This window comes from Pipra filicauda, unplaced genomic scaffold, assembly GCF_003945595.2.
Source record: "Pipra filicauda isolate LSUMZ 115617 unplaced genomic scaffold, ASM394559v2 scaffold1016_size76049_pilon, whole genome shotgun sequence".
NCBI lineage: Eukaryota > Metazoa > Chordata > Aves > Passeriformes > Pipridae > Pipra > Pipra filicauda.
The window spans coordinates 43,615-67,191 of NW_024103448.1; the positions used below are offsets into that span (position 1 = coordinate 43,615).

General features: G+C 65.4%; 1 protein-coding gene across 1 annotated transcript in view; it reads left to right on the forward strand.

The window, feature by feature from the left end:
• The window catches only part of HUWE1 (HECT, UBA and WWE domain containing E3 ubiquitin protein ligase 1), a 51,119-nt gene that overhangs the window by 25,833 nt on the left and 1,709 nt on the right, over positions 1–23,577 (forward strand). Inside the window, exons 40-74 of the mRNA XM_039385132.1 lie at positions 220–425; positions 1,208–1,419; positions 2,133–2,312; positions 2,711–2,877; positions 3,448–3,593; positions 3,672–3,747; positions 3,841–3,939; positions 4,026–4,159; positions 4,486–4,657; positions 4,959–5,187; positions 5,911–6,089; positions 6,577–6,666; positions 6,939–7,087; positions 7,181–7,229; positions 8,033–8,248; positions 8,380–8,596; positions 8,694–8,827; positions 9,182–9,393; positions 9,802–10,090; positions 11,670–11,772; positions 12,315–12,882; positions 13,472–14,090; positions 14,608–14,714; positions 14,795–14,951; positions 15,152–15,284; positions 15,497–15,699; positions 15,772–15,899; positions 16,528–16,615; positions 17,111–17,260; positions 17,836–18,081; positions 19,193–19,310; positions 19,704–19,844; positions 20,476–20,763; positions 21,548–21,653; positions 22,644–22,761. Of these exons, the coding sequence (XP_039241066.1) occupies positions 220–425; positions 1,208–1,419; positions 2,133–2,312; positions 2,711–2,877; positions 3,448–3,593; positions 3,672–3,747; positions 3,841–3,939; positions 4,026–4,159; positions 4,486–4,657; positions 4,959–5,187; positions 5,911–6,089; positions 6,577–6,666; positions 6,939–7,087; positions 7,181–7,229; positions 8,033–8,248; positions 8,380–8,596; positions 8,694–8,827; positions 9,182–9,393; positions 9,802–10,090; positions 11,670–11,772; positions 12,315–12,882; positions 13,472–14,090; positions 14,608–14,714; positions 14,795–14,951; positions 15,152–15,284; positions 15,497–15,699; positions 15,772–15,899; positions 16,528–16,615; positions 17,111–17,260; positions 17,836–18,081; positions 19,193–19,310; positions 19,704–19,844; positions 20,476–20,763; positions 21,548–21,653; positions 22,644–22,761 (6,429 nt within the window). The remainder of the gene's footprint in view (positions 1–219; positions 426–1,207; positions 1,420–2,132; positions 2,313–2,710; positions 2,878–3,447; positions 3,594–3,671; positions 3,748–3,840; positions 3,940–4,025; positions 4,160–4,485; positions 4,658–4,958; positions 5,188–5,910; positions 6,090–6,576; positions 6,667–6,938; positions 7,088–7,180; positions 7,230–8,032; positions 8,249–8,379; positions 8,597–8,693; positions 8,828–9,181; positions 9,394–9,801; positions 10,091–11,669; positions 11,773–12,314; positions 12,883–13,471; positions 14,091–14,607; positions 14,715–14,794; positions 14,952–15,151; positions 15,285–15,496; positions 15,700–15,771; positions 15,900–16,527; positions 16,616–17,110; positions 17,261–17,835; positions 18,082–19,192; positions 19,311–19,703; positions 19,845–20,475; positions 20,764–21,547; positions 21,654–22,643; positions 22,762–23,577) is intronic.

Sequence of the window (23,577 nt, forward strand, 5' to 3'; positions counted from 1 at the left end):
ACATCCCCCCCACATCCCTGAGCCCCCCAACATCGCCCCCACATCCCTGAGCCCCCCACTGTCCCCTACACAGATTTGACTTTCACCATCCCTCTGCTGCCCTCCCCGCCCCCCAATGATGTCCCCCAACTGTGCCCCCCTGCACCCACCCAACAGTGCCCGCTCTTTACCCCCCATGTCCCCCCCTGCCCCCCTAACGCTGCCCCCCGTGCCCCCCAGCGTCCAGCCCCGAGGAGGGCCGGGAGGGCCGCAAGGAGAAGGAGGGGGAGCGCGAGGAGCGGGGGCGGGCGCGGGGCTCGAAGCCCCTCATGCCGACCTCGACCATCCTGCGGCTGCTGGCGGAGCTGGTGAGGTCCTACGTGGGCATCGCCGCCCTGATCGCCAACTACAGCTACAGCGTGGGGCAGTCCGAGCTCATCAAGGAGGTGAGGGGGGCACAGGGCTGGGGGGGGTCATTTGTGGGGTGTGGGAGTCACATAAGGGGTCATCTGTGGGTTACCCCACGTGGGCATCGCCACCCTGATCGCCAACTGCAGCCACAGCGTGGGGCAGTCCGAGCTCGTCAAGGAGGTGAGGGGGGCACAGGACATGGGGCGGTCACCCCAAGGGTCAGGGGGTCACCCTGAGGGTTGGCAGGTCACCTACACGGGCATCATCAACTGCAGCTACAGTTGGGACCCCCAACTGTGACAGTTCCCCCTCCCTACCCATGGTGGGGGGTCCTGTCCCCCCACGCTGCATCCCCCTGTGACCCCCGTTGTCCTCCCAGGTGCCCCCCCAGGCCGGGTCCTCCTTTGTCCCCCCAGTGACCTCCCTCTGCTCCCCATTGTCCCCCCACTCTGGGTCTCCCTGTGCCCCCCAGTGACCCCCCGTGCCCCCTGGTGACCCCCCTGTCCCCACAGGACTGCAGTGTCCTGGCCTTCGTCCTGGACCCCCTGTGCCCCCCAGTGACCTCCCTGTGCCCCCCAGTGACCCCCCCTGTCCCCACAGGACTGCAGTGTCCTGGCCTTCGTCCTGGACCCCCTGTGCCCCCCAGTGACCTCCCTGTGCCCCCCAGTGACCCCCCTGTGCCCCCTGGTGACCCCCCTGTCCCCACAGGACTGCAGTGTCCTGGCCTTTGTCCTGGACCCCCTGTGTCCGCCCAGTGAACCCCCTGTGCCCCCCAGTGACCCCCCTGTGCCCCCTGGTGACCCCCCTGTCCCCACAGGACTGCAGTGTCCTGGCCTTCGTCCTGGACCACCTGCTGCCGCACCAGCAGAACGCGGAGGACAAGGACACGCCGGCGCTGGCGCGGCTGTTCCTGGCCAGCCTGGCGGCCGCGGGCAGTGGCACCGACGCCCAGGTGGCCCTGGTGAACGAGGTGAAGGCCGCCCTGGGCCGGGCCCTGGCCATGGCCGAGAGCACCGAGAAACACGCCAGGTACGGGGGCAGAGGGGGACGGGGAGGGGACAACACAGGGACAGTGTGGGGACACCCTGGGAACAGCACACGGACAGTGGCGGGAGAGCACAGGGACAAGGTGGGGACACTGAGGGGACAATGTGGGGACAGCACGGGAACAGCAACGGGACAGCTTGGGGACACTTCAGGGACACCCTGGGGACACCCCATAAACACCATGGGGACACCCCAGAGGCACCATGGGGACAGTGTGGGGACAGCACGGGAACAGCAACGGGACAACTTGGGGACAGTGTGAGACACTTCAGGGACACCCCATAAACACCATGGGGACACCTCAGGGACACCATGGGGACAGGGGCGCCTTTGAAGACCCCCCCCACAATGTGACCCCATGTCCCCATGGTGTGACCCTGTGTCCCCCTCATGTGACCCCATGTCCCCGTGGTGTGACCCCATGTCCCCGTGGTGTGACCCCATGTCCCTGTGGTGTGACCCCATGTCCCCGTGGTGTGACCCCATGTCCCTGTGGTGTGACCCCATGTCCCCGTGGTGTGACCCCATGTCCCTGTGGTGTGACCCCATGTCCCCATGGTGTGAGCCTTTGTCCTTGTGATGTGACCTCATGTCCCTGTGGTATGACCCCATGTCCCCATGGCGTGACCCCATGTCCCCATGGTGTAATCCTGTGTCCCTCCCATCATGTGACCCCTGTCCCCGTGTCCCCACAGGCTCCAGGCCGTCATGTGCATCATCAGCACCATCATGGAGTCGTGCCCGTCCACCTCGAGCTTCTACAGCAGCGCGGCCAAGCCGCCCCACAACGGCATGAACAACATCATCCGGCTCTTCCTCAAGAAGGGGCTGGTCAACGACCTGGCCCGGGTGCCCCACAGCCTCGACCTGTCCAGGTGGGACCCCCGGCACGCTGGGGGGGCTTCAACGGGGTCTTGGGGGGGCTTCAACGGGGTCTTGGGGGGTCTTGAAGGGCTTTTGGGGGGTCTTGAGGGCTACCAGGGTGTCTTGGGGAAGGTCTTGAGAGATCATGGTGGGTCTTGAGGGGTTTTTAGGGTGCCTTAAAGGGGGTTTGGTGGGTCTTAAAGGGGCCTTGGGGGTCTGGTGGCTCTTGAGGGTCTGTGGGGAATCTTGGGCAGCTGTTTGGGTTTTTGGGATCTGCGGTAGATTTTGGGGAGCCTCAGGGGTGTCCAGGGAGCTGTGGTGGTCTCTGGGTTTTGGGGGAGCCGTGGTGGTCTCTGGGGGCCGGGGGGTCACCCCTTGGCCGGGGTCCCAGCCCGTGCCCCCTCCCCAGCCCCAACATGGCGAACACGGTGAACGCGGCGCTGAAGCCCCTGGAGACGCTGTCACGGATCGTGAACCAGCCCAGCGGCCTCTTCGGGGCCAAGGGCTCCTCCAGCAAGAGCAAGGCCGAGGGCGCCGGGGGGGCTCGTGAGGCGGGGGCTGCACCTCCTGATGGAGGTACCCCCACACGGCCCCCCCGTGTCACCCTGGGGCACCCTGTGTCACCCCATGGCCCCACACAGCCCCCCCGTGTCACCCCATGCCCCCCTTGTGTCACCCCATGGCCCCCTGTGTCACCCCATGCCCCCCTTGTGTCACCCCATGGCCCCCCTGTGTCACCCCATGCCCCCCTTGTGTCACCCCATGGCGCCCCCGGGTCACCCCATGGCGCCCCCGGGTCACCCCATGGCCCCCCCGGGTCACCCCATGGCCCCCCCGGGTCACCCTCAGCACTCCAGGTCGTCCCACATCTCCCATTTTCCACCTGTCCTCCCCATCTCCCCTGTGTCCCCCCACATCTCCTCTGTGACACCCCTTTCTCTTGTTCCCCCCCAAGTCTCTCCTGCCCCCACCTCTCCCCAGCCCCCCATCTCTGGTGCCCCCTCCCCAGTATCTCCCCTGGGCCCCCAATTCCCCCTTTCCCCCCCATCTCCTACCCTTCCTTTACCAACCCTCCCCCCCCTCATGACCCCACCCCCTGACCCCCCTGAGCTCCCCTCTGACCCCCCCTGCCCTGTGCCCCCCCAGGGGACCCCGGGGACCCCGAGCCCCCCGAGGAGGACGCGGAGGCGGCGCAGGCGGAGGCGGCCGACGGGGACATGGACGGGGAGGCCGAGGGGGACACGGTGGTCCTGGCCGGGCAGCCCGAGGGGCTCAGCACCCAGGAGATGCAGGTCAGGCCCCCCCCAGGCCCCCCCCGTACCCCCAACACCCCCCCAGCACCCCCCACACCCCCCGTGTGCCCCCCCAAGGTGGAGAACGAGCTGGAGGATCTCATTGACGAGCTGCTGGAGCGGGACGGCGCCGACGGGAACAGCACCATCATCGGTGAGGGACCCCCTGCCCCCAACCCGGGGTGTCCTGGGCACCAGGGACCCCCCAGACATCAGGGGACCCCCCTGATGATGTGACCCCCCCCAGTGAGCCGCTCAGGAGAGGATGAGTCACAGGAGGACGTTCTGATGGACGAGGCCCCCTCCAACCTCAGCCAGGCCTCCACCCTCCAGGCCAACCGGGAAGGTGGGACCCCCACCCCGAATTTGGGGGTTCAGGGGGGTTTATGAGGTGCCAGGGTGTGACTCGCCCCCCTCTGCCCCCTCCCAAAGACTCCATGAACATCCTGGACCCTGAGGACGAGGAGGAGCACACGCAGGAGGAGGACAGCAGTGGCAGCAATGAGGACGAGGATGACAGCCAGGACGAGGAAGAGGAGGAAGAGGAAGAGGATGAGGATGATCAGGTGAGACAGGGACACCTGGGACACCACTGTACACCTGACACCTCCCTCACACACCTGGGACCCCTCTCACACACCTGGGTTCCCACTGGACCTGTGTTTTGGGTCGGAGGTGTCAGTCATTTGGGGTCAGGGTACCCGATTTTGGGTCAGGGTACCCCTGTTTCGGATTTGGGGGGGCATTTAGGGTTGGAGTGCCCCCATTTTGGATCCAGGGTTGCTATTTTGGGGCAAAGTTCCCCCATTCCAGGTTGGGGTTCCCCTCTTTTGGGCCGGGGTGCCCCGTTCCTGGTTTGGGGGTCCCTGCTGACCTTCCCCCCTCCCCCCAGGACGATGAGGAGGGCGAGGAGGGGGAGGAGGAGGAGGATGACGACGATGGCTCGGAGATGGAGCTGGACGAGGACTATCCCGACATGAACGCGTCGCCCCTCGTGCGCTTCGAGCGCTTCGACCGCGACGACGACCTGATCATCGAGTTCGACAACATGTTCTCCAGCCCCAGTACGGCCCTGGGGCCACAGCATCGCTCTGGGGGGGATCATGGGGGTGGTTTGGGGGGGGCACAGGGATCTGGGGGGGAACATGGGAGTCTGGAGAGCTCATGTGGGTTTGAGGGGGCCACAGCAGCGGTTGGAGGGGTCTGGGGGGACCACAGGGGCAGTTCAGGGGGCCTGCAGTAGGTCTGGGGGGGACACGGGGGTCCTGGGGGGAGGCCGTGAGGTGCTTTGGGGGGGCCACATCCTTGTTGGGGGGCTCAGGACGGATTTACCCCCCCCAACCCCCCGTTTCCCTCCTTTTCCAGCCGACATCCCCCCGTCCCCCGGGAACATCCCGGCCAGCCACCCGCTGCTGGTGCGGCACGCGGAGCACGGGGGGCTGGGGCTGGGGGGCGGCGCGGGGGGCACCCGCCTGGCCCAGGGGCTGGGCCGGAGCCAGCGCACCCTGCGGCAGCTGACGGCCAACGCCGGCCACACCATCCACGTGCACTACCCGGGGGCTCGGCAGCCCAACCCCCCCCTCATCCTGCAGCGGTGAGTGGGATCGAGTGGGACCCCCAGAAACAGCCTGAACCCCCCCTGGGACCCCAAACACCCCCCTGGGATCCCCAAACACCCCCCAGAAACAACCTGAACCCCCCTGGGATCCCCAAACACCCCCCAGAAACAACCTGAACCCCCCTGAGATCCCCAAACACCCCCCAGAAACAACCTGAACCCCCCCGGGATCCCCAAACACCCCCCTGGGATCCCCAAACACCCCCCAGAAACAGCCTGAACCCCCCTGGGATCCCCAAACACCCCCCAGAAACAGCCTGAACCCCCCTGGGACCCCAAACACCCCCCAGAAACAACCTGAACCCCCCTGGGATCCCCAAACACCCCCCTGGGATCCCCAAACACCTCCCTGAAGAGCCTGAACCCCCAACCCCCATCCCAATCCCCCCCATCCTGCAGTGGTGAGTGTGGACCCCAAATACCCCCCCGGACAGCCTGACCCTCCCCCAGGAACACCCAACCTCCATCCCCATCCCAGACTGCCCCCCCCCATCCTGCAGGGGTGAGTGTGGACCCCCAGGAACAGCTTGAACTCCCCCCGGGGTCTGACACCCCCTGGAGCCCCCCATAACCCTGATACCCCCCCTGTTCACCCCCAGGCTGTTGGGCCACAGACATCCTGCAGCTGAGCAGCAGCTGAGGGTCCCACAGCCCCTCCCGGGGTCTGACACCCCCATAACCCCCCCTGTTCCCCCCCAGGCTGTTGGGCCCCTCGGCGGCCGCAGACATCCTGCAGCTGAGCAGCAGCCTCCCCCTGCAGAGCCGGGGCCGGGCCCGGCTGCTCGTGGGCAACGAGGACGTTCACATCATCGCCCGCTCCGACGACGAGCTGCTCGACGACTTCTTCCATGAGCAGGGCAGCGCCGGCAGCCAGGCAGGCGAGTGGGGGACAGGGACACGGGGGGACGGGGGGACAGGGACAGGGGGGGATGGGGGGACAGGGACATGGGGGGGACACCCTGGGACAGGGACATGGGCAGGGCAGGGTCAGCAGCCAGGCAGGCGAGTGGGGGACAGGGACACAGGGGGGCACTCTGGGACAGGGACATGGGGGGACACCCAGGAACAGGGACACAGGGGGATGGGGGGACAGGGACATGGGGGAGGACATGGGGGGACAGGCAGGCGAGTGGGGGACAGGTACGTGGGAGGGACACCACAGGGCCACCCCCACCCAGACAGACATACAGACAGTGGCCAAGGGGCTGTGGGGATGGAGAGGATGGGCTGGGCTGCAGGGAGGAGGAGGAGGGGCCTGGAGGGAGGAAGAAGCTCTGGGGTGGGTGAGACGGGCTGGGGGAGTGGTTTTACCGGGGGGGGGGACATGTCCTGCCGAGCCGGGGGGCTCACCCTGCCCTCCCCCAGGGACCCTGTCCAGCATCCCCACGGCCCTGACCCGCTGGACCGAGGAGTGCAAGGTCCTGGATGCTGAGAGCATGCACGACTGCGTGTCTGGTGAGAGCCCCTGGGACCCCCAAATGCACCCCTTGGGACCCCCAAACCCATCCCCCAAATCCGCTCAGACCACCGTCACCCCTCCCAGCACGACTGCGTGTTGGGTGAGACCCCCAAGCCCCCGAGCCTCCTGATCCCCCCTGTGCCCCCCCAGTGGTGAAGGTGCCCATCCTGGGGGTCTCTGTGCCCCCCCAGTGGTGAAGGTGCCCATCCTGGGGGTCCCTGTGCCCCCCCAGTGGTGAAGGTGCCCCCTGACCCCCGTTTCCCCGCAGTGGTGAAGGTGCCCATCCTGGCCCGGCTCGAGGCCCTGCGGGACGAGGAGCTGGACGAGCGGCGGGAGAAGCGCCGGCGCCAGGCGGCCGAGGACGAGGCCAAGGGGGCCGAGAGGGGCCCCGAGGACAAGGAGGGGCCCGACGCCCAGGTGAGGGACCCCCAAACGCCCCTAAATTCCCCCAGAATCCCGGGGGGGGGTCCTTTTCACCCCCCGCCACCATCACCGTGCCCTCTCCCGCAGGACGCGGCGTCCAAGGCCGGCACCCCCTCGGCCGACGTCACCCCCCCAGGTAAACCCCCCTCCCTGCCTCCCCCTCCCCCGGGGGTCTCCCCCAGGCCCCGCCGTGCCCGGACGCCCCCAAAGCCCCCCCATGCCCCCCTGGAGCTGGCACCCCGCGGGCTGAGGTAGTAGATTGTATAGTTGGAGGGTCACACCCCCGTCTGGAGATAACTATACATTCTACTGTCTTCCTCGCGGGGCGCGCGCCGCCGCAGCCGGGGGGCCCGGGGGGTCCCGGGGGGTCCCGGGGGGCTGCAGCACCGGGGGGAGGGGCGGCAGTGGCCCCCCCCCCTCAGAACGCCGGGGGGCTGGTTAGAGACAGATTGAGGGGGGTGGGCTTAGGGTGGGGGGAATGTGTGTGGTGGGATAAAATGGGGAAGGGGGGTTTTGGGGAGGGTTAAAGGGATTTGTAGGGGGTTTGGGGGTTTTGGGGTGGTCGAGTGGGTTATGGGGAATTGGGTTTTTGGGAGGGGGTTGGGGTGGTCGAGGGGGTTATGGGGAATTGGGTTTTTGGGAGGGGGTTGGGGTGGTCGAGGGGGTTTAGGTGGGTTGGGGTTTTTTGGGGGAGTTTGAGATTCTGGGGGGGTTTAGGGCGTTTGGGTAGTGTGGTGTGGCTCAGAGGGGAACTAACTATGGGGGGTGGCAGGGACCCCCCCAAACTCCATGGGGCTCCCCCTCGTCTTAGGGTGCAGCCAAATGCCTGGCATTCCCCTAAAATGGGCAAAGGGGGTGGGTTTGGGGGGGCCTCCCACATTCCTGGCCCCGCCCCCAAAGTTGATCCCTGCGTGTATCCCCCCCATCCCCTCACCCCAGAGCACAGCGGGACGACGGGAGAGACCCCCCCTCCCGGTCCCCACCGGACCCTGGTGATGCTGGAACCGACGCCGACCCCCCCAGACCCCCCTCCGGGAGCCCCCCAAATTCCCGCTCGCCCCCCACAACCCCCCGAGCACGAGGAGGGGGGGCCAGGACGACCCCCCCAAGATGCCGAGGCCACTCAGATGGAGCTGTCGCCCGCCCCCACCATCAGTGAGTCCTTGGGATTTTGGGGGGGATCCAGTCGTTTTTAGGGGGTTTCTCAGTCCAGAGAGGTCTCCCCGGGTCTGGGGGTGTCTCCCTGAACCTGGGGGGGCTCCATGTCCGTCTGTCCCCCCTCCCAGCCTCGCTGTCCCCGGAGCGGGCCGAGGACTCGGACGCGCTGACGGCCGTGAGCAGCCAACTGGAGGGATCCCCCATGGACACCTCGAGCTTGGCCTCCTGCACCTTGGAAGAGTCAGGGGGGGCTCCCCCCCCTCCCACAGCCCCCCAAAACCCACCCGGGACCCCCCAGGGACCCCCACCCGCCCCCCCCGATGCCGCTCAGCCGCCCGACGATAGGTGAGAGCCGTCGCTATCAGTGGGAAATGGGGGGGTCGGGGGTTTGGGGGTTCCCCCCTCCCCACCACTGACATTCCCCCCCCGTGACCTCCCCCAGCTCTCCTCCTGCCTCGTCCTCGGAGAGCTCGTCCACCCGGGACTCTGCCGGGGCCATTTCGGGGGCCGACTCGCGGGGGATCCTGGAGGAGCCGCTGCCGTCCACCAGCAGCGAGGAGGAGGATCCGCTGGCTGGTCAGTGGGACCCCCTGAGCCCCCCTGTGTCCCCCTGTCCCCATCCTGTCCCACCCCCAATCACGGTCCCGTTCCTCCCTGTACCCACCCGTCACCCCCTGGCTGGTCCGTGGCACCCCCCACACCCCCCCATCCTCCCCGTTCTCTCCTCATCCCCCCTGGTATCCCCTGCCCCTCCTTGTCACCCTCCTGACCAGTGTCCCTGGGGGCACCCCAGGGGTGTCCCCAGTATGTCCCCCCCCGAGATCACCCTCCTGGAGGGCGTGGACCCCTCGTTCCTGGGCGTCCTGGGGGGTTTGGGGGGTGTCCCTGGGTGGTCCCAGGGATGTCCCCGACGTGTGTGTGTGTCCCCAGGGATCAGCCTCCCGGAGGGCGTGGACCCCTCGTTCCTGGCAGCCCTTCCCGACGACATCCGGCGGGAGGTGCTGCAGAACCAGCTGGGGATCCGCCCCCCTGCCCGGGCCCCGCCCAGCGCCAGCCCCGCCCCGCCCGTGGTGGCCAATCCCGGCCTGACCGAGGTCAGCCCCGAGTTCCTGGCAGCGCTGCCTCCGGCCATCCAGGAGGAGGTGGGTGGGGCTAAAGGAGGGTGGGGTTGTGGGGTGGGGTTTGGGTGGGTGTGGTCTGGGAGGTGGGGTGGGGGGTGGGGCTAAAGGAGGATGTGGTTGGGGGGTGTGGCCAAAGGGGTGTGGGCTTTCCTGGGGTGGAGCTTGACCGGGGGTGGGGCCACAGGGGTGTGACAGGTGTTGGGGTGGGGCTTATGTGGGGTGGAGTAAATGTGGGTGGGGTCTTTTTGGGGGTGTGGCCTCTATGGGTGGAGTTTGGGGGAGGTTTCTCCTGTGAGGTGGGGGGGGGTTTGGGGGGAGGGGCTTGTCCAAAAGCAGGTATGGTCTCTCAGGGATGTTCCCCTTATGGCTGTGTCCCCCCCCCGGGTGTGTGTCCCCCCCGGGCGTGTCCCACCCTCTCCTGTCCCTCAGGTGCTGGCGCAGCAGCGGGCGGAGCAGCAGCGGCGGGAGCTGGCGCAGGCCACGGGCTCGGACGCGCCGATGGACCCGGTGACGTTCATCCAGACGCTGCCGTCGGAGCTGCGGCGCTCGGTGCTGGAGGACATGGAGGACTCGGTGCTGGCGGTGATGCCGCCGGACATCGCGGCCGAGGCGCAGGCGCTGCGGCGCGAGCAGGAGGCGCGGCAGCGGCAGCTCATGCACGAGCGGCTCTTCGGCCACTCCAGCACCTCGGCGCTCTCGGCCATCCTGCGCAGCCCCGGTGAGGGACCCCAGGACCTCCCGTGTGCCCCCCAGTTCCCTCTGCATCTCCCTGACTCTGCCCCGCCCCGATTCCATCTGTCCCCACCCCAGTTCTCTCTGGCCCCCATTTCCTCTGCATCCCCTCAATTCCTTGTGTGTCCCTTCAGTTCCTTCCGTCTCCCAATTCCCTCTGTCTCCCCATTCTCTCAGCCCCCAGTTCCCTCTGCCCCCAGTTCCCGCTGCCCCCGCCAGCTCCCTCTGCCCCCTTCTTTCTCTGCCCCTCATATTCTCTCTGCCCTCCCTGGTCCCTCTGCCCCCAGTTCCTTCTGCTTCCCATTCCCTCCACACCCACCCAGTCCTCTTTGCCCCCTGCCAACTCCCTCTGCCCCCAATCCCCCCCATCCCACCCATCACTCCCCCCATTCCTTCCTACGCCATTGTGACCTCACGAGTGCCCCCAGTGTCTGCCCCACTGCCCCCCCTCTCCCCACAGCCTTCCTTTTCCTGCTCTTTTCCCCTCACATTTCCCACCCTTTTTTCTACTCTGTTTTCCTGCCATTTTTGGTCTCCCTTTTCCCACCCATTTTCTCTTCACATTTCCTGCCCTTTTTCCCCCTCATGTTTCTTGTCCTTTTTCCTCTCCCTTTTCTCCCCCTTTCTTCCCTTTACGTTTTTTACCTTTTTCTCCCCTCACATTTCCCACCTTTTTCCCCCTCGTGTTTCCTGCCTTTTTCCTCACGTTTTCCACCCTTTTTTCTTTCCCCATCCCTTATCCTCCTGATTTGTGTGGAGACCCTGTCCCCTCCACGTGTGACACGTCCCTGGTGTGTGACACGTCCCCTGTCCCCTGTGTGCGACACGTCCTCGGTATATGACACGTTCCCTGTCCCCCGTGTGTGACACGTTCCCTGTCCCCGGTGTGTGACACATTCCCTGTCCCCGGTGTGTGACACGTTCCCTGTCCCCGGTGTGTGTCATGTCCCCTGTCCCCGGTGTGTGACACATTCCCTGTCCCCCGTGTGTGACACGTTCCCTGTCCCCGGTGTGTGACACATTCCCTGTCCCTGGTGTGTGACACATTCCCTGTCCCCGGTGTGTGACACATTCCCTGTCCCCGTTGTGTGACACATTCCCTGTCCCCGGTGTGTGACACGTTCCCTGTCCCCGGTGTGTGACACATTCCCTGTCCCCGGTGTGTGACACATTCCCTGTCCCCGGTGTGTGACACATTCCCTGTTCCCGGTGTGTGACACATTCCCTGTCCCCGGTGTGTGACACATTCCCTGTCCCCGGTGTGTGACACATTCCCTGTCCCCGGTGTGTGACACGTCTTTGTGTCCCCGGTGTGTGACACATTCCCTGTCCCCGGTGTGTGACACATTCCCTGTCCCCGGTGTGTGACACATTCCCTGTCCCCGGTGTGTGACACATTCCCTGTCCCCGGTGTGTGACATGTCCCCTGTCCCCGGTGTGTGACACGTTCCCTGTCCCCGGTGTGTGACACGTCCCTGTGTCCCCGGTGTGTGACACATTCCCTGTCCCCGGTGTGTGACACATTCCCTGTCCCCGGTGTGTGACACGTCCCTGTGTCCCCTCAGCGTTCACGAGCCGGCTCAGCGGGAACCGGGGGGTTCAGTACACGCGGCTCGCGGTGCAGCGCGGGGGCACCTTCCACATGGGGGGCACCGGCACCCACAGCAGGTGAGTGCGGGGGCTTGGGGGTCGCTTTGAGGGATGTTTGGGTGCTGGTTTGTGGGTCTGTTTGGGGTCGGGTCGGGGGTCTGTCTGGGTCAGTTCTGGGTTGTAACCCCCCAGGCTGGTGGGCGGCAGCAGGGACAGGGTGGTTTGGAGGGGGGTTTGGGGGCAGTTTTGGTGTGTTAACCTCATACCCCCCAGGCTGGTGGGGGGCAGCATGGACAGGGCAGTTTGGAGGGAGGTTTGGGGGCAGTTTGGAGGGCGGTTTGGGAGCAGTTTTGGGGTGTTAAATCTCCATCCCCACAGGCCAGCGGGCAGCAGCGTGGACAGGGCTGTCTGGAGGCAGTTTGGGGGTCAGTTTGGGGGCTGTTTCGGGGCGTTAGCCTCACGCCCCCCAGGCTGGCGGGCAGGGCAGTTTGGAGGGTGGTTTGGGGGCAGTTTTGGGGTGTTAACCTCGTGCTCCCCAGGCCGGCGGGCAGCAGCGTGGACAGGGCAGTTTGGAGGGTGGTTTGGGGGCAGTTTTGGGGTGTTAACCTCGTGCTCCCCAGGCCGGCGGGCAGCAGCGTGGACAGCCTGCTCCGGCTGCGCGGGCGGCTGCTCCTGGACCACGAGGCCCTGTCGTGCCTCCTGGTGCTGCTCTTCGTGGACGAGCCCAAGCTGAACACGAGCCGCCTGCACCGGGTGCTGCGCAACCTGTGCTACCACGCGCCCACGCGGGGCTGGGTGGTGCGCAGCCTGCTGTCCATCCTGCAGCGCAGCAGCGAGAGCGAGCTGTGCCTCGAGACCCCCCGCGCGCCCCCCGGGCCGGGCCCCGGCGCCGAGGAGCGGCCGCGCAGCCGCGGCGCCCGCGGGACCCCCGGCTCGGCCGCGGAGCCGCGCGGGCTGGACCTGCTGCACCGCGTGGAGTCGCGCAGCTCCGGGCAGCTCTCCTGGCTCTCCGTGTCCATGGACGCGGCCCTGGGCTGCCGCACCAACATCTTCCAGATCCAGAGGGTGCCGGGCCGCAAGCACACGGAGAAACACGCGGCGGCCGCCGGCTCCGCCGTCCACATCCACCCCCAGGCCGCCCCCGTCGTGTGCCGGCACGTCCTCGACACCCTCATCCAGCTGGCCAAGGTGAGGGGGGGCCTTGGGGGCACTGGGAGCGCGTTGGGGGGTGGTCTGGGGCTCCTCGGTGGAACTGGGAGGGCCGGGGGGGATTTTGGAGGCCAGCGGGGCAGGTTTTGGGGGTTACCGAGACACGTAAGGGGGGGTTTGGGGCTCCTCCGTGGAACTGCGGGGGGAAATTGCGGGACACTGGATCACGTCATTGGGTTTCTGGGGTTCATTGGTGGTTCTGGGGAGCACTGGGACATTTGGGCGGTACCAGGGCATTTTAGGGGGTGGTTGGGGTCTCCTCAGTGGGACTGGGGGGGCTTTGAGGAGTGCTGAAGGAAACTGGGGGGGCTCTGGGACACCTCATAGGGGAGCTGGAAGCCCCCCATATCTGGGAGTGCTTGTGGGGGGCACACCTGGGGAACTCCCCCAAATTGGGGGTCACAGTGGCTCAGGGAACATCACCTGGGGGGGTCCCGAAAACCCCTGTGGGGCCTGTGGGTGGCTGTGGGAGGGGAGGTGGGACTGAGGGGGGTGCTGGTGGTGTCTGGGGGTCCCACAACCTCTGGGGTGTCACCAGCACCCCACTAACACCCCCCGCCCCCCCCAGGTCTTCCCCAGCCACTTCACCCAACAACGAGGCCGAGACCCGGCGACGACCGACCCGGAACGTGACCGCGGCCCCCCAAAATCGGGGGGCAGCCCTTGCCCCCCCCCGCCCCCCCAGACCCCGCCGGCGCCCCCGCCCCCTCCCCCCCCCTCCGGCACGCCCTCCCCCGCCCCTCCCCCGCCCTCCGGCAGCCTCTCCACCGATTTTTGGGACCTGCTGGTGAAGTTGGACAACATGAACGTGAGCCGGAAGGGGAAGGGGTCTGCGCGGGCGGGGGGCGGCGGGGGGGGCCCCGAGCCCGAGGCCGCGGGGGGGGGCCTGGAGGCGTCGCCCCTGGGGCAGCTGATGAACATGTTGTCCCACGGCGTGATCCGGCGCAGCCCCCTCCTCACCGAGAAGCTGCTGCGCCTCCTCTCCCTCATCTCCATCGCCCTCCCCGAGGGGGGCAAGGCCGCCGAGGGGGGGGCCACGCCCCAGAACGGAGCCCCCGCGCCCGCCACGCCCGCAGGGGGGGCTGCGGCGGCTTCGGGGGGGGCGACGGCGCCCGGGAGCCCCCCGGCACAGGGGGGCAACGGCAGCGGCACCGGCACGGCCACGGCGGGGACTGGAGGCACCGGGGGTGAGTGTGGGGGGACAGGGGTGGGCACAGGGGTGGGGACATGGGGACAGGGATGGGGGAGGATGGAGATGTGGCAACGGGGACATGTGTGGGAATGGAGACACGGGGACAAGAGGATGGATATGGGGACAGAAGGACGTGGATGTGGGAACAGAGGACACGGATACGGGTACAGGGATGTGGTTGGGGACATGGATGGGGACACAGACAGGGGTGGGGACACAGGGATGAGAGAACAGGGATGGGGACACAGAAGTGGGAAAATAGGAATGGGGTGGGGATGAGGTTGTAGGGACAAGGACACAAGGATGGGGACATGGAGGTGGGAAAATAGGGATGGGGTCATGGATGGGGACAGGAATGGGGATATAGGTGGGGACAGAGGTGGCACCGGGTGGTTGAGAGCACAGGGAGGGACTGGGCTCACCCTGAAGGAGAGACCCCATTTGCCAATGGCCTCGGTGGCATCTCCCCTCCCCTGCCACCACCCCCAATCCCGTGTCCCCTCTGTCCACAGCCCCGGCCAAGAGCTCCAAGTCCCCGGCCAAGGTCCCTGAGGGGGGTCCCGACCCCCGGCTGGCGGCCACAGGCCTGACCGAGGCCCAGCTCCAGCTCTCCGTGGAGGTAACAGGGGCCAGGATCGGGGAGGGGGGTGGTCCTTGGTGTCCCCAGTTGTCCCCAACGCTCCCTGTGCCCTGTCCCAGGTGCTGACGTCCCACTCGTGCTCGGAGGAGGGGCTGGAGGACGCGGCCAACGTGCTGCTGCAGCTCTCGCGGGGGGACGCGGGGACCCGGGACACCGTCCTGCGGCTGCTGCTCAGCGGGGCCCGGCAGCTGGGGGGGGCCCTGTGCCGCCAGATCGGTGAGGGGGGGCTGGGGGGGCCATGGGTCGCCAGGTCGGTGAGGGGGGGCTGGGGGGGCCATGGGCTGCCAGATCGGTGAGGGGGGGCCTGGGGGGGCCATGGGCTGCCAGATCGGTGAGGGGGGGCCTGCATCCGTAGGTCGGTGAGGAGGGGTCCCAGGGTGGGTCCCAGCCCATAACACTCCCCCCTGCCCCCCCAGGGACTCTGCTGGCCGAGCTCCGTGAGTACAACCTGGAGCAGCAGCGCCGGGCGCAGCTCGAGGCTCCCTCCCCCGAGGGGCTCCCCGAGGAGCAGCCGCCCAGCGCCAAACTCAAGGGCAAGATGCAGAGCCGGTGAGTGCCTGGCGTTCTCTGGGCCCTTCCCTGGTCCTGCACCCACCGCTCGCTCCGGGTGCTTCTGATAACCCCGTGCCCCGTTCGCTGTGGGCCCTGCTGGCAGCTCCCGTGCCTGGCGTGTGCCAGCTCCCGTGCCCGCCGTGTGCCAGCTCCCGTGCCCGGCGTGTGCCCGTCCCTGCCGGTAACTCTGGTCCTCGCCGTTCCCCCAGGTTCGACACGGCGGAGAGCGTGGTGATCGTGGCGTCGCAGAAGCGCGCCCTGGGCGGGCGGGAGCTGCAGCTGCCCTCCATGTCCGTGCTCACCTCCAAGACGTCCACGCAGCGCTTCTTCCTGCGGGTGCTGCAGGTCATCATCCAGCTGCGGGACGACACGCGCCGGGCGCACCGCAAGGCCAAGCCCCCCGGCCGGCTGGGTAAGGGACCCCCCCGGCCCCCGCCCCGCGCCCCCCGCGCGCCGCCCGCCCTGACCCCGCTGTGCCCCGCAGGCGCCGGGGGCCTGGGGGCGGCCGGCAGCATCCAGGCCGCCGTCCGGCAGCTGGAGGCCGAGGCCGACGCCATCATACAAATGGTACGTGAGGGCCAGAGGGCCCGGAGGCGGCAGCGGGGAGACACGGTTAGCACGGCCGCCTTGCCTTCCTCCACCCCTCCTCAGCCTCTGCCCCTCCCCAGCCTCCGCCTCGCACCCCCTCCTTGGCCTGCTCCCTCCTCAGCCTCCCACCCCCTCCTTCCACGCCCTCCTCAGCCTCATCCTGCCCCCTCTTTATCCTCGTCTTCTCATCCTCTCCCACCCTCATCCTCATCCTCCCTTTCCTTATGCTGCCATTCCCTTCTCCCATCCCCTCTTCATCCTTGTGCTGCCCCCTCCTCATCCTCCCACTCCCTCCATCTTCCTCCTCAACCTGCCCCCTTCTCCTCATCCTCCTTCTGCTCATCCTTCTCCTCCTCCTCCTCCTCCCACCCACTCCTCATGCTCCCCACTCACCCTTCCTCTCCTCCATCCTCATCCCCTTCTCCTTCCTCTCTTCCACCCCCTCTTCATCCTCCCCCTCCCCACTGAGCCTTCCTCCCCCTCTTCTACCCTCCCCGCCCCTCCTCTTCCTCCCCCCCTCCCCTGCTGCTTCTCCCCCTCCTCCCCCCACGGCTCCCACCCCCTGAGCACCAGGGACCCCCCAGCCCCCCGCCCTGGCCGGGGGTTCCCCCGGGGGGTCCCGGCCCCCTAAAGCCGCCCCTGTCCCCCCCAGTCGGAGGCCGGACAGTCGGACGCCGTCCCCCGGCGCGATGAGTCGCCCATGGACGTGGACCAGCCCTCGCCGGCCCCCCAGGACATGGGTGAGACCCCCAGTGCACCCCAGTCCAACCCAGTCCAGACCAGTCCAGCCCAGTCTAAACCCAGTCCAACCCAGTCCAGACCAGTCCAACCCAGTCCAGACCAGTCCAACCCAGTCCAGACCAGTCCAAACCAGTCTAAACTCAGTCCAACCCAGTCCAGACCAGTGCAACCCAGTCCAGACCAGTCCAACCCAGTCTAAACTCAGTCCAACCCAGTCTAAACTCAGTCCAACCCAGTCCAGTCCAGCCCAACTCAGTCCAACCCAGCCCAGACCAGTCCATCTCAGTCCAACAGAGTCTAATCTAGTCCAGCCCAGCCCAGCCCGCCCTCCCCATCCCAGTCACCCACCAGTTGCTCCCAGTGCCAGGGTGGGTGGTGACCCCTCTCCCTCCCGGTGTGGGGCAATCCCACTCTCGCCCAGACTGGGCTGTACTGGTGTGTGGGGCGGGGTCAGTGGGCACGGGGGGGTCCTGACCGTGTGTGTGTCCCCCCAGGCTCGGAGGGGTCGCAGGGGGGGGAGAGGGACGAGAGGCCCCCCGAGCTGCCCCTGCTGAGTGAGCAGCTGTGCCTGGACGAGCTCTGGGACATGCTGGGCGAGTGTCTGAAGGAGCTGGAGGAGTCCCACGACCAGCACGCCGTGCTCGGTGGGTACAGCACCCCTGGGGGGCCCCCCAACCCGGGGGGGTCCTGAAACCCAGGGGGGGTCCCTAAATCCTCCAGGGGGGCCCCTAAACCCAGGAGGGGTCCTGAAACCCAGGGGGGCCCCTGAACCCAGGGAGGGTCCTGAAACCCATGGGGAGCCCCAAAACCAAGAGGGGGGCCTTGAAACCCTGGAAGGTCCCTAAACCCAACAGGGGGAAGCCCCCCCCCCATCTTTGGGTTGCCCTCCCCCCCCCAAGTTTTGGATTCTCCCCCTTTCACGTGTCCCCCCCCGAATTTCAGGTTTCCCCCCAGTTTTGCATTTCACCCCCCCCCATTTCAGGTGATCGGTGAGGGGGGGCTCCCCTATTTTGGGTTCTCCCCCCGATTTTCAGGCTCCTCCTCCCCCCAGTTTCAGGTTTTCCCCCCAGTTTTGGGTTCTCACCCCCCATTTCAGGGGTCCCCTCCCATTTCAGGTTCTCCCCCTGATTTTTGGGCTCTCCCCTCCAGCTTTGGGGGAAGAATTTCCCTCCCTCCGGTTTCGGGTCCCCTTTCCCCCTGACCCCCCCGTTCCCCCCAGTTCTCCAGCCGGCGGTCGAGGCCTTTTTCCTGGTCCACGCCACGGAGCGGGAGAGCCGCCCGCCGGTGCGGGACACGCGGGAGAACCAGCTGTCCCACATCAAGGACGAGCCCCCCCCGCTGTCCCCCGCCCCCCTGACCCCCGCCACCCCCTCGGCCCTCGACCCCTTCTTCTCCCGGGAGCCCTCGGCCATGCACATCTCGGCCAGCCTGCCCCCCGACACCCAGAAATTCCTGCGCTTCGCCGGTGAGGGGCTGGGGATGGGGCTGGGAGGGGGTTTGAGGGGGTTTGGGGTGTTGGGAGGGGGTTTGGGGGGGTTTGGGGTGTTGGGAGGGGGTTTTGGAGTGTTGGGAGGGGGTTTTTGGGGGGTTTGGGGTGTTTGGGAGGGGGTTTTGGAGTGTTGGGAGGGGGTTTTGGGGTGTTGGGAGGGGGTTTTGGGGGGGTTGGGGTGTTGGGAGGGGGTTTTGGGGGCAATTTGGGGTGTTGGGAGGGAGTTTTTGGGGAGTTTGGGGTGTTAGGAGGGGGTTTGAGGGGGTTTGGGGTGTTGGGAGGGGGTTTTGGGGTGTTGGGAGGGAGTTTTTGGGGAGTTTGGGGTGTTAGGGAGGGGGTTGTTGGGGGGGTGTTGGGAGGGGGTTTTGGGGGGGTTGGGGTGTTGGGAGGGGGTTTTGGGGGCAATTTGGGGTGTTGGGAGGGAGTTTTTGGGGAGTTTGGGGTGTTAGGAGGGGGTTTTGGGGGGGTTGGGGTGTTGGGAGGGGGGGGGTTTTGGGGGCCCAGCCTGCCCCCTGACACCCAGAAATTCCTGCACTTGGCTGGTGAGGGGCAATGGGGGGAATGGGAATGGGGGGTTGGGGGGTCTGGGAGGCTGGAGGGGGGGGGGTTGGGGTGTTGGGAGGAAGTTTAGGGGGGGATTCAAGGTGTTGGGAAAGGGTTTTGGAGGGGGATTTGGGGGAAGCTTGAAGACTTTACAGAGGGATTTTGGGGGGCTTTCGGGGAGTCTGGGGGTTTGAGATTGGAACTGGGGGTCTCTGGGGATTTTGGAGGGGATTTGGGGGCTTAGGGTGGAGCCTGGGGCTTTGGAAGAGCATCTGGGGAGATCCTGGGTCTCTGGGAAGGAGATTTTGGGGGGCTCTGCAGGACACTTTGGGCTTGGGGAGGGGTTTTGGGTTGGGATTCTGGGGGGGCTCAGGGGGCTCCTCAAGGGCCCCCTGGCAGGATTTGGGGGGGGTGTGTGCCAAGGTGGGTGGGGGGACATGGAGTGAGTTCAGGGGGTCAAATGACCCCTCCCGGGGGGGTCACACCCACAGCAGGGGGGTCCCCCCATTCTGGGGTGCCCCCCAACCCCCCCCGTGCCCCCCAGAGACCCACCGGACGGTGCTGAACCAGATCCTGCGCCAGTCCACGACCCACCTGGCCGACGGCCCCTTCGCCGTCCTCGTCGACTACATCCGCGTGCTCGACTTCGACGTCAAGCGCAAGTCAGTGGGGCTGGGGAGGAGTCTGGGGGGAGCTGAGGCGTTGGGGAGGGGGCTGGGGAGGAGTCTGGGGGGAGCTGAGGCGTTGGGGAGGGCGCTGGGGGTGTTCAGTCGGGACCTGGGGGTGTTTAGTGGGGACCTGGGGCTCTGAGAAGGGATTTGGGGGGCCTTTGTGGTAGGAGGGCGTTTGGGGTGTCAAGAAGGGGTTTGGGAGGAGCCCAGGAGGGACGGCAGCAGGAGCTTTGGGGGAGCCTGAGGGGGTTTGGGGTGCTGGGAAGGGGGTTGGGGTATTGAGAAGGAGTTTGGGGGGACCCTGGGGTGTGTGCAGGGGTCTGGGGTGTTCTCCCAGGGCTCTGGGGGTGCTGCCAGGCCCCCCTGACCCCCTGCCCCGCCCAGGTACTTCCGTCAGGAGCTGGAGCGCCTGGACGAGGGGCTGCGCAAGGAGGACATGGCCGTGCACGTGCGGCGCGACCACGTCTTCGAGGACTCCTACCGGGAGCTGCACCGCAAGACCCCCGAGGAGATGAAGAACCGCCTGTGAGACCCCCCCCGGACCCCCAACGGGCCCCCGAGACCCCTCGTGGGCCCCTGAAACCACCCCCGGCCCCCCAGAACTCCCCACAGCCCCCCGAAAACAGTCCTCTGGCCTCCTGAACACCCCCAGACACCCCCTCCCAGAACACCCTTCTAGTCCCCCAAACCCTCCCAAACTGCCCCGTGACCCCCCCAAGCATTTCTCCAGCCCCTCAAACACCCCCAGCTCCCCAAAACACCCCTCCAGCCCCACAAACACCCCCTCAGCCCCCCCAAACCTCCCCTAACCCCCCCCGATCTCCCCCAACCTCCTCCAGTCTAAAGTACCCCTCTGTCCCCCCAGCACCCCCCAGTGCCCCCAAATCCCCCCCCGTTCCCCCCTGCCCCACAGGTACATTGTGTTCGAGGGTGAGGAGGGGAAGGATACGAGGGGGCTGCCCCCTAAACCCCCCCATTCCCTTCCAAGCCCTTCCAAACCCCCCCAAGCCCCCTCAAACCCCTCCCCAGCCCCCCTGAGCCCGCTGTGCCCCGCAGGTACATCGTGTTCGAGGGCGAGGAGGGGCAGGACATGGGGGAGCTGCCCCCTGAACCCCTCCAACCCCCCCAGCTCCCCCCTAACCCCCCTGCCCCGCAGGTACATCGTGTTCGAGGGCGAGGAGGGGCAGGACGCGGGGGGGCTGCTGCGGGAGTGGTACATGATCATCTCGCGGGAGATGTTCAACCCCATGTACGCCCTGTTCCGCACGTCCCCCGGCGACCGCGTCACCTACACCATCAACCCCTCGTCCCACTGCAACCCCAACCACCTGAGCTACTTCAAGTTCGTGGGCAGGATCGTGGCCAAGGCCGTCTACGACAACCGGCTGCTCGAGTGCTACTTCACCCGCTCCTTCTACAAGCACATCCTGGGCAAGTCCGTGCGGTAAGGGCTGGGCCTGGGGGTGGGGAGCTGAGTTATGGGGGGTGCAAGCGAGTTATGGGGGGTGCAACCCTGTTATGGGGGGTACAACTGAGTTATGGGGTGTGCAACCCTGTTATGGGGGGTGCAACCCTGTTATGGGGGGTGCAACCGAGTTATGGGGTGTGTAACCCTGTTATGGGGGGTGCAACCCTGTTATGGGGTGTGTAACCCTGTTATGGGATGTGCAACCAAGTTATGGGGTGTGTAAGCCTGTTATGGGGTGTGCAACCCTGTTATGGGATGTGCAACCAAGTTATGGGGTGTACAGCTATGTTATGGGGTGTACAGCTATGTTATGGGGTGTGCAGCCATGTTATGGGTGATAGACAACCAGGGTGGGGAACACCCTTCATAGGGTGCTGAACTACCTTTATGGGATGCTGGACCCCCTTCCTGGAGTGGGGAACCAACTTCCTGGGGCGTGGAAGCACCTTTATGGCACGTTGGATGAACACCCTTTGTGCAGTGCTGGACCCCCTTCTTGGGTTGGGAAACCCCCTTTGTGGGGTGGGGAACCCATTTATGGGGTGAGGAACCCCTTTATGGGGTGTTGCTCCCCGTCACAGACTCCCATGTGGGGCTGAACTCCCTGGCAGGGGCCTGAAACCCCTTTTTTTGGCTGTTGAAACCCCTGCACAGGGTGTTAAACCCCTTTTTTTGGGGTGCTGATCCCCTTTTTTGGGGTGCTGACCCCTTCCTGTGGTGCTGACCCCGTTTTTGGGGCGCTGCCCCCGTTTCCCCCCAGGTACACGGACATGGAGAGTGAGGATTATCACTTCTACCAGGGCCTCGTTTACCTGCTGGAGAACGACGTGTCCACCCTGGGCTACGACCTCACCTTCAGCACCGAGGTGGGGACCCCCCCGGGACCCCCCGGGACCCCCCACGGCACAGGGACCCCCAAAACGGCATCGGGGACCCCCAAAACTGACACTGGGGACCCCCAAACTGACACTGGGGACCCCCAGCTCCCCTGGGCTGTTCCTGGGGGGTCCCCTGTGTCCTCCCGAGGGTCCCCTCCCCTCCCTTCCTGGGGTGTCCCCTGTGTCCCAGGGGTGTCCCCCCAGGTTTGGGGTGTCCCTCCATCCCGGGAGGGTCTCCCCTGCTCCAGAGGTGTCCCCTTTCTCCTGGTCTTGGGGGTGTCCCCTCACTCTGCACACCCCGGGGGTGACCCCCCCATCCTGGTGACCTGTCCTGCACCCCTGTGCCCCCCCCGTGCCCCCCAGGGCAGGAATTGGGGGTGTCTGAGGTTCAGGGATGTCCCCCCTGTGCCCCCCCAGGTGCAGGAATTCGGGGTGTGTGAGGTTCAGGGATGTCCCCCCTGTACCCCCCTAGCCCTGTGCCCCCCCCAGGCCTCCCCAGGGCAGGAATTCGGGCTGTCTGAGGTTCAGGGATGTCCCCCCTGTGCCCCCCCAGGTGCAGGAATTGGGGGTGTGTGAGGTTCAGGGCTGTCCCCCCAGGTGCAGGAATTCGGGCTGTTTGAGGTTCAGGGATGTCCCCCCTGTGCCCCCCCGTGCCCCCCATGCAGGAATTGGGGGTGTGTGAGGTTCAGGGATGGGGTGTTTGAGGTTCAGGGCTGTCCCCCCCATGCCCCCCCAGGTGCAGGAATTGGGGGTGTGTGAGGTTCAGGGCTGTCCCCCCAGGGCAGGAATTGGGGGTGTGTGAGGTTCAGGAATTGGGGGTGTGTGAGGTTCAGGGCTGTCCCCCCCAGGGCAGGAATTGGGGGTGTTTGAGGTTCAGGGCTGTCCCCCCCGTGCCCCCCAGGTGCAGGAATTCGGGGTGTGTGAGGTTCAGGGATGGGGTGTTTGAGGTTCAGGGCTGTCCCCCCCGTGCCCCCCCAGGTGCAGGAATTCGGGGTGTGTGAGGTGCGGGACCTGAAGCCCAACGGGGCCAACGTGCTGGTGACGGAGGAGAACAAGAAGGAATACGTGCACCTCGTGTGCCAGATGCGCATGACCGGTGAGGGGGGGCCCGGGGGGGTCTGGGGGGGCCCGGGGGCACAGGAGGGTCGGGGGGGGCTCATGACAGAGGAGATGCCCGTGACCAGCGCGGGGGGGGTCTCCTGTTTGCTAAACTGTGTAAGTAGTGAAGATGTCGCTCTTAAAATTATTAATTAATATTATATTAATATAATTATTTTTAATACTAAAAGTTATCAAAATAGCATTAGTAGTTATTTTTAAATTGCTGGTGTAATTACAGATGGATGAAGAGAAAGGCATAACTTGTAGCTTTCTTTGCTAAAAAATATAAAGTGGAAATGTCAGTTTGTTATAATGTCAATTATAAAATAAATCTTAATAGTATTAGTAATAAAATATACTGCAGTATGTAATATATATTAATTAGTATATATAATTAATATACACTAATATATTAGTAGGTATAATTAATATCTATTATATATTAATGTTATATGATGTATTACAATAATATATAATATGTATACTATGGCTATAACATGATAATGTTAATATACATTAAGATAATTTTATTGTTATAATTTCATTATTGTTTATATATTTATAATATATACTAATATCTATTTGTGATATATACTAGTATCCATTTATAATATATACTAATATCTATTTATGATATATACCAATATATTTATAGTATATACTAATATATAATATATACTAATATCTATTTATAATATATACTAGTATCCATTTATAATATATTCTAATACAATTCATTATTAGTCCTTATGTTTAAAGCTTTGATAATTCCAAATCGTGGGGGGATCCCCAGGTCCCTCCTGACCAAAGT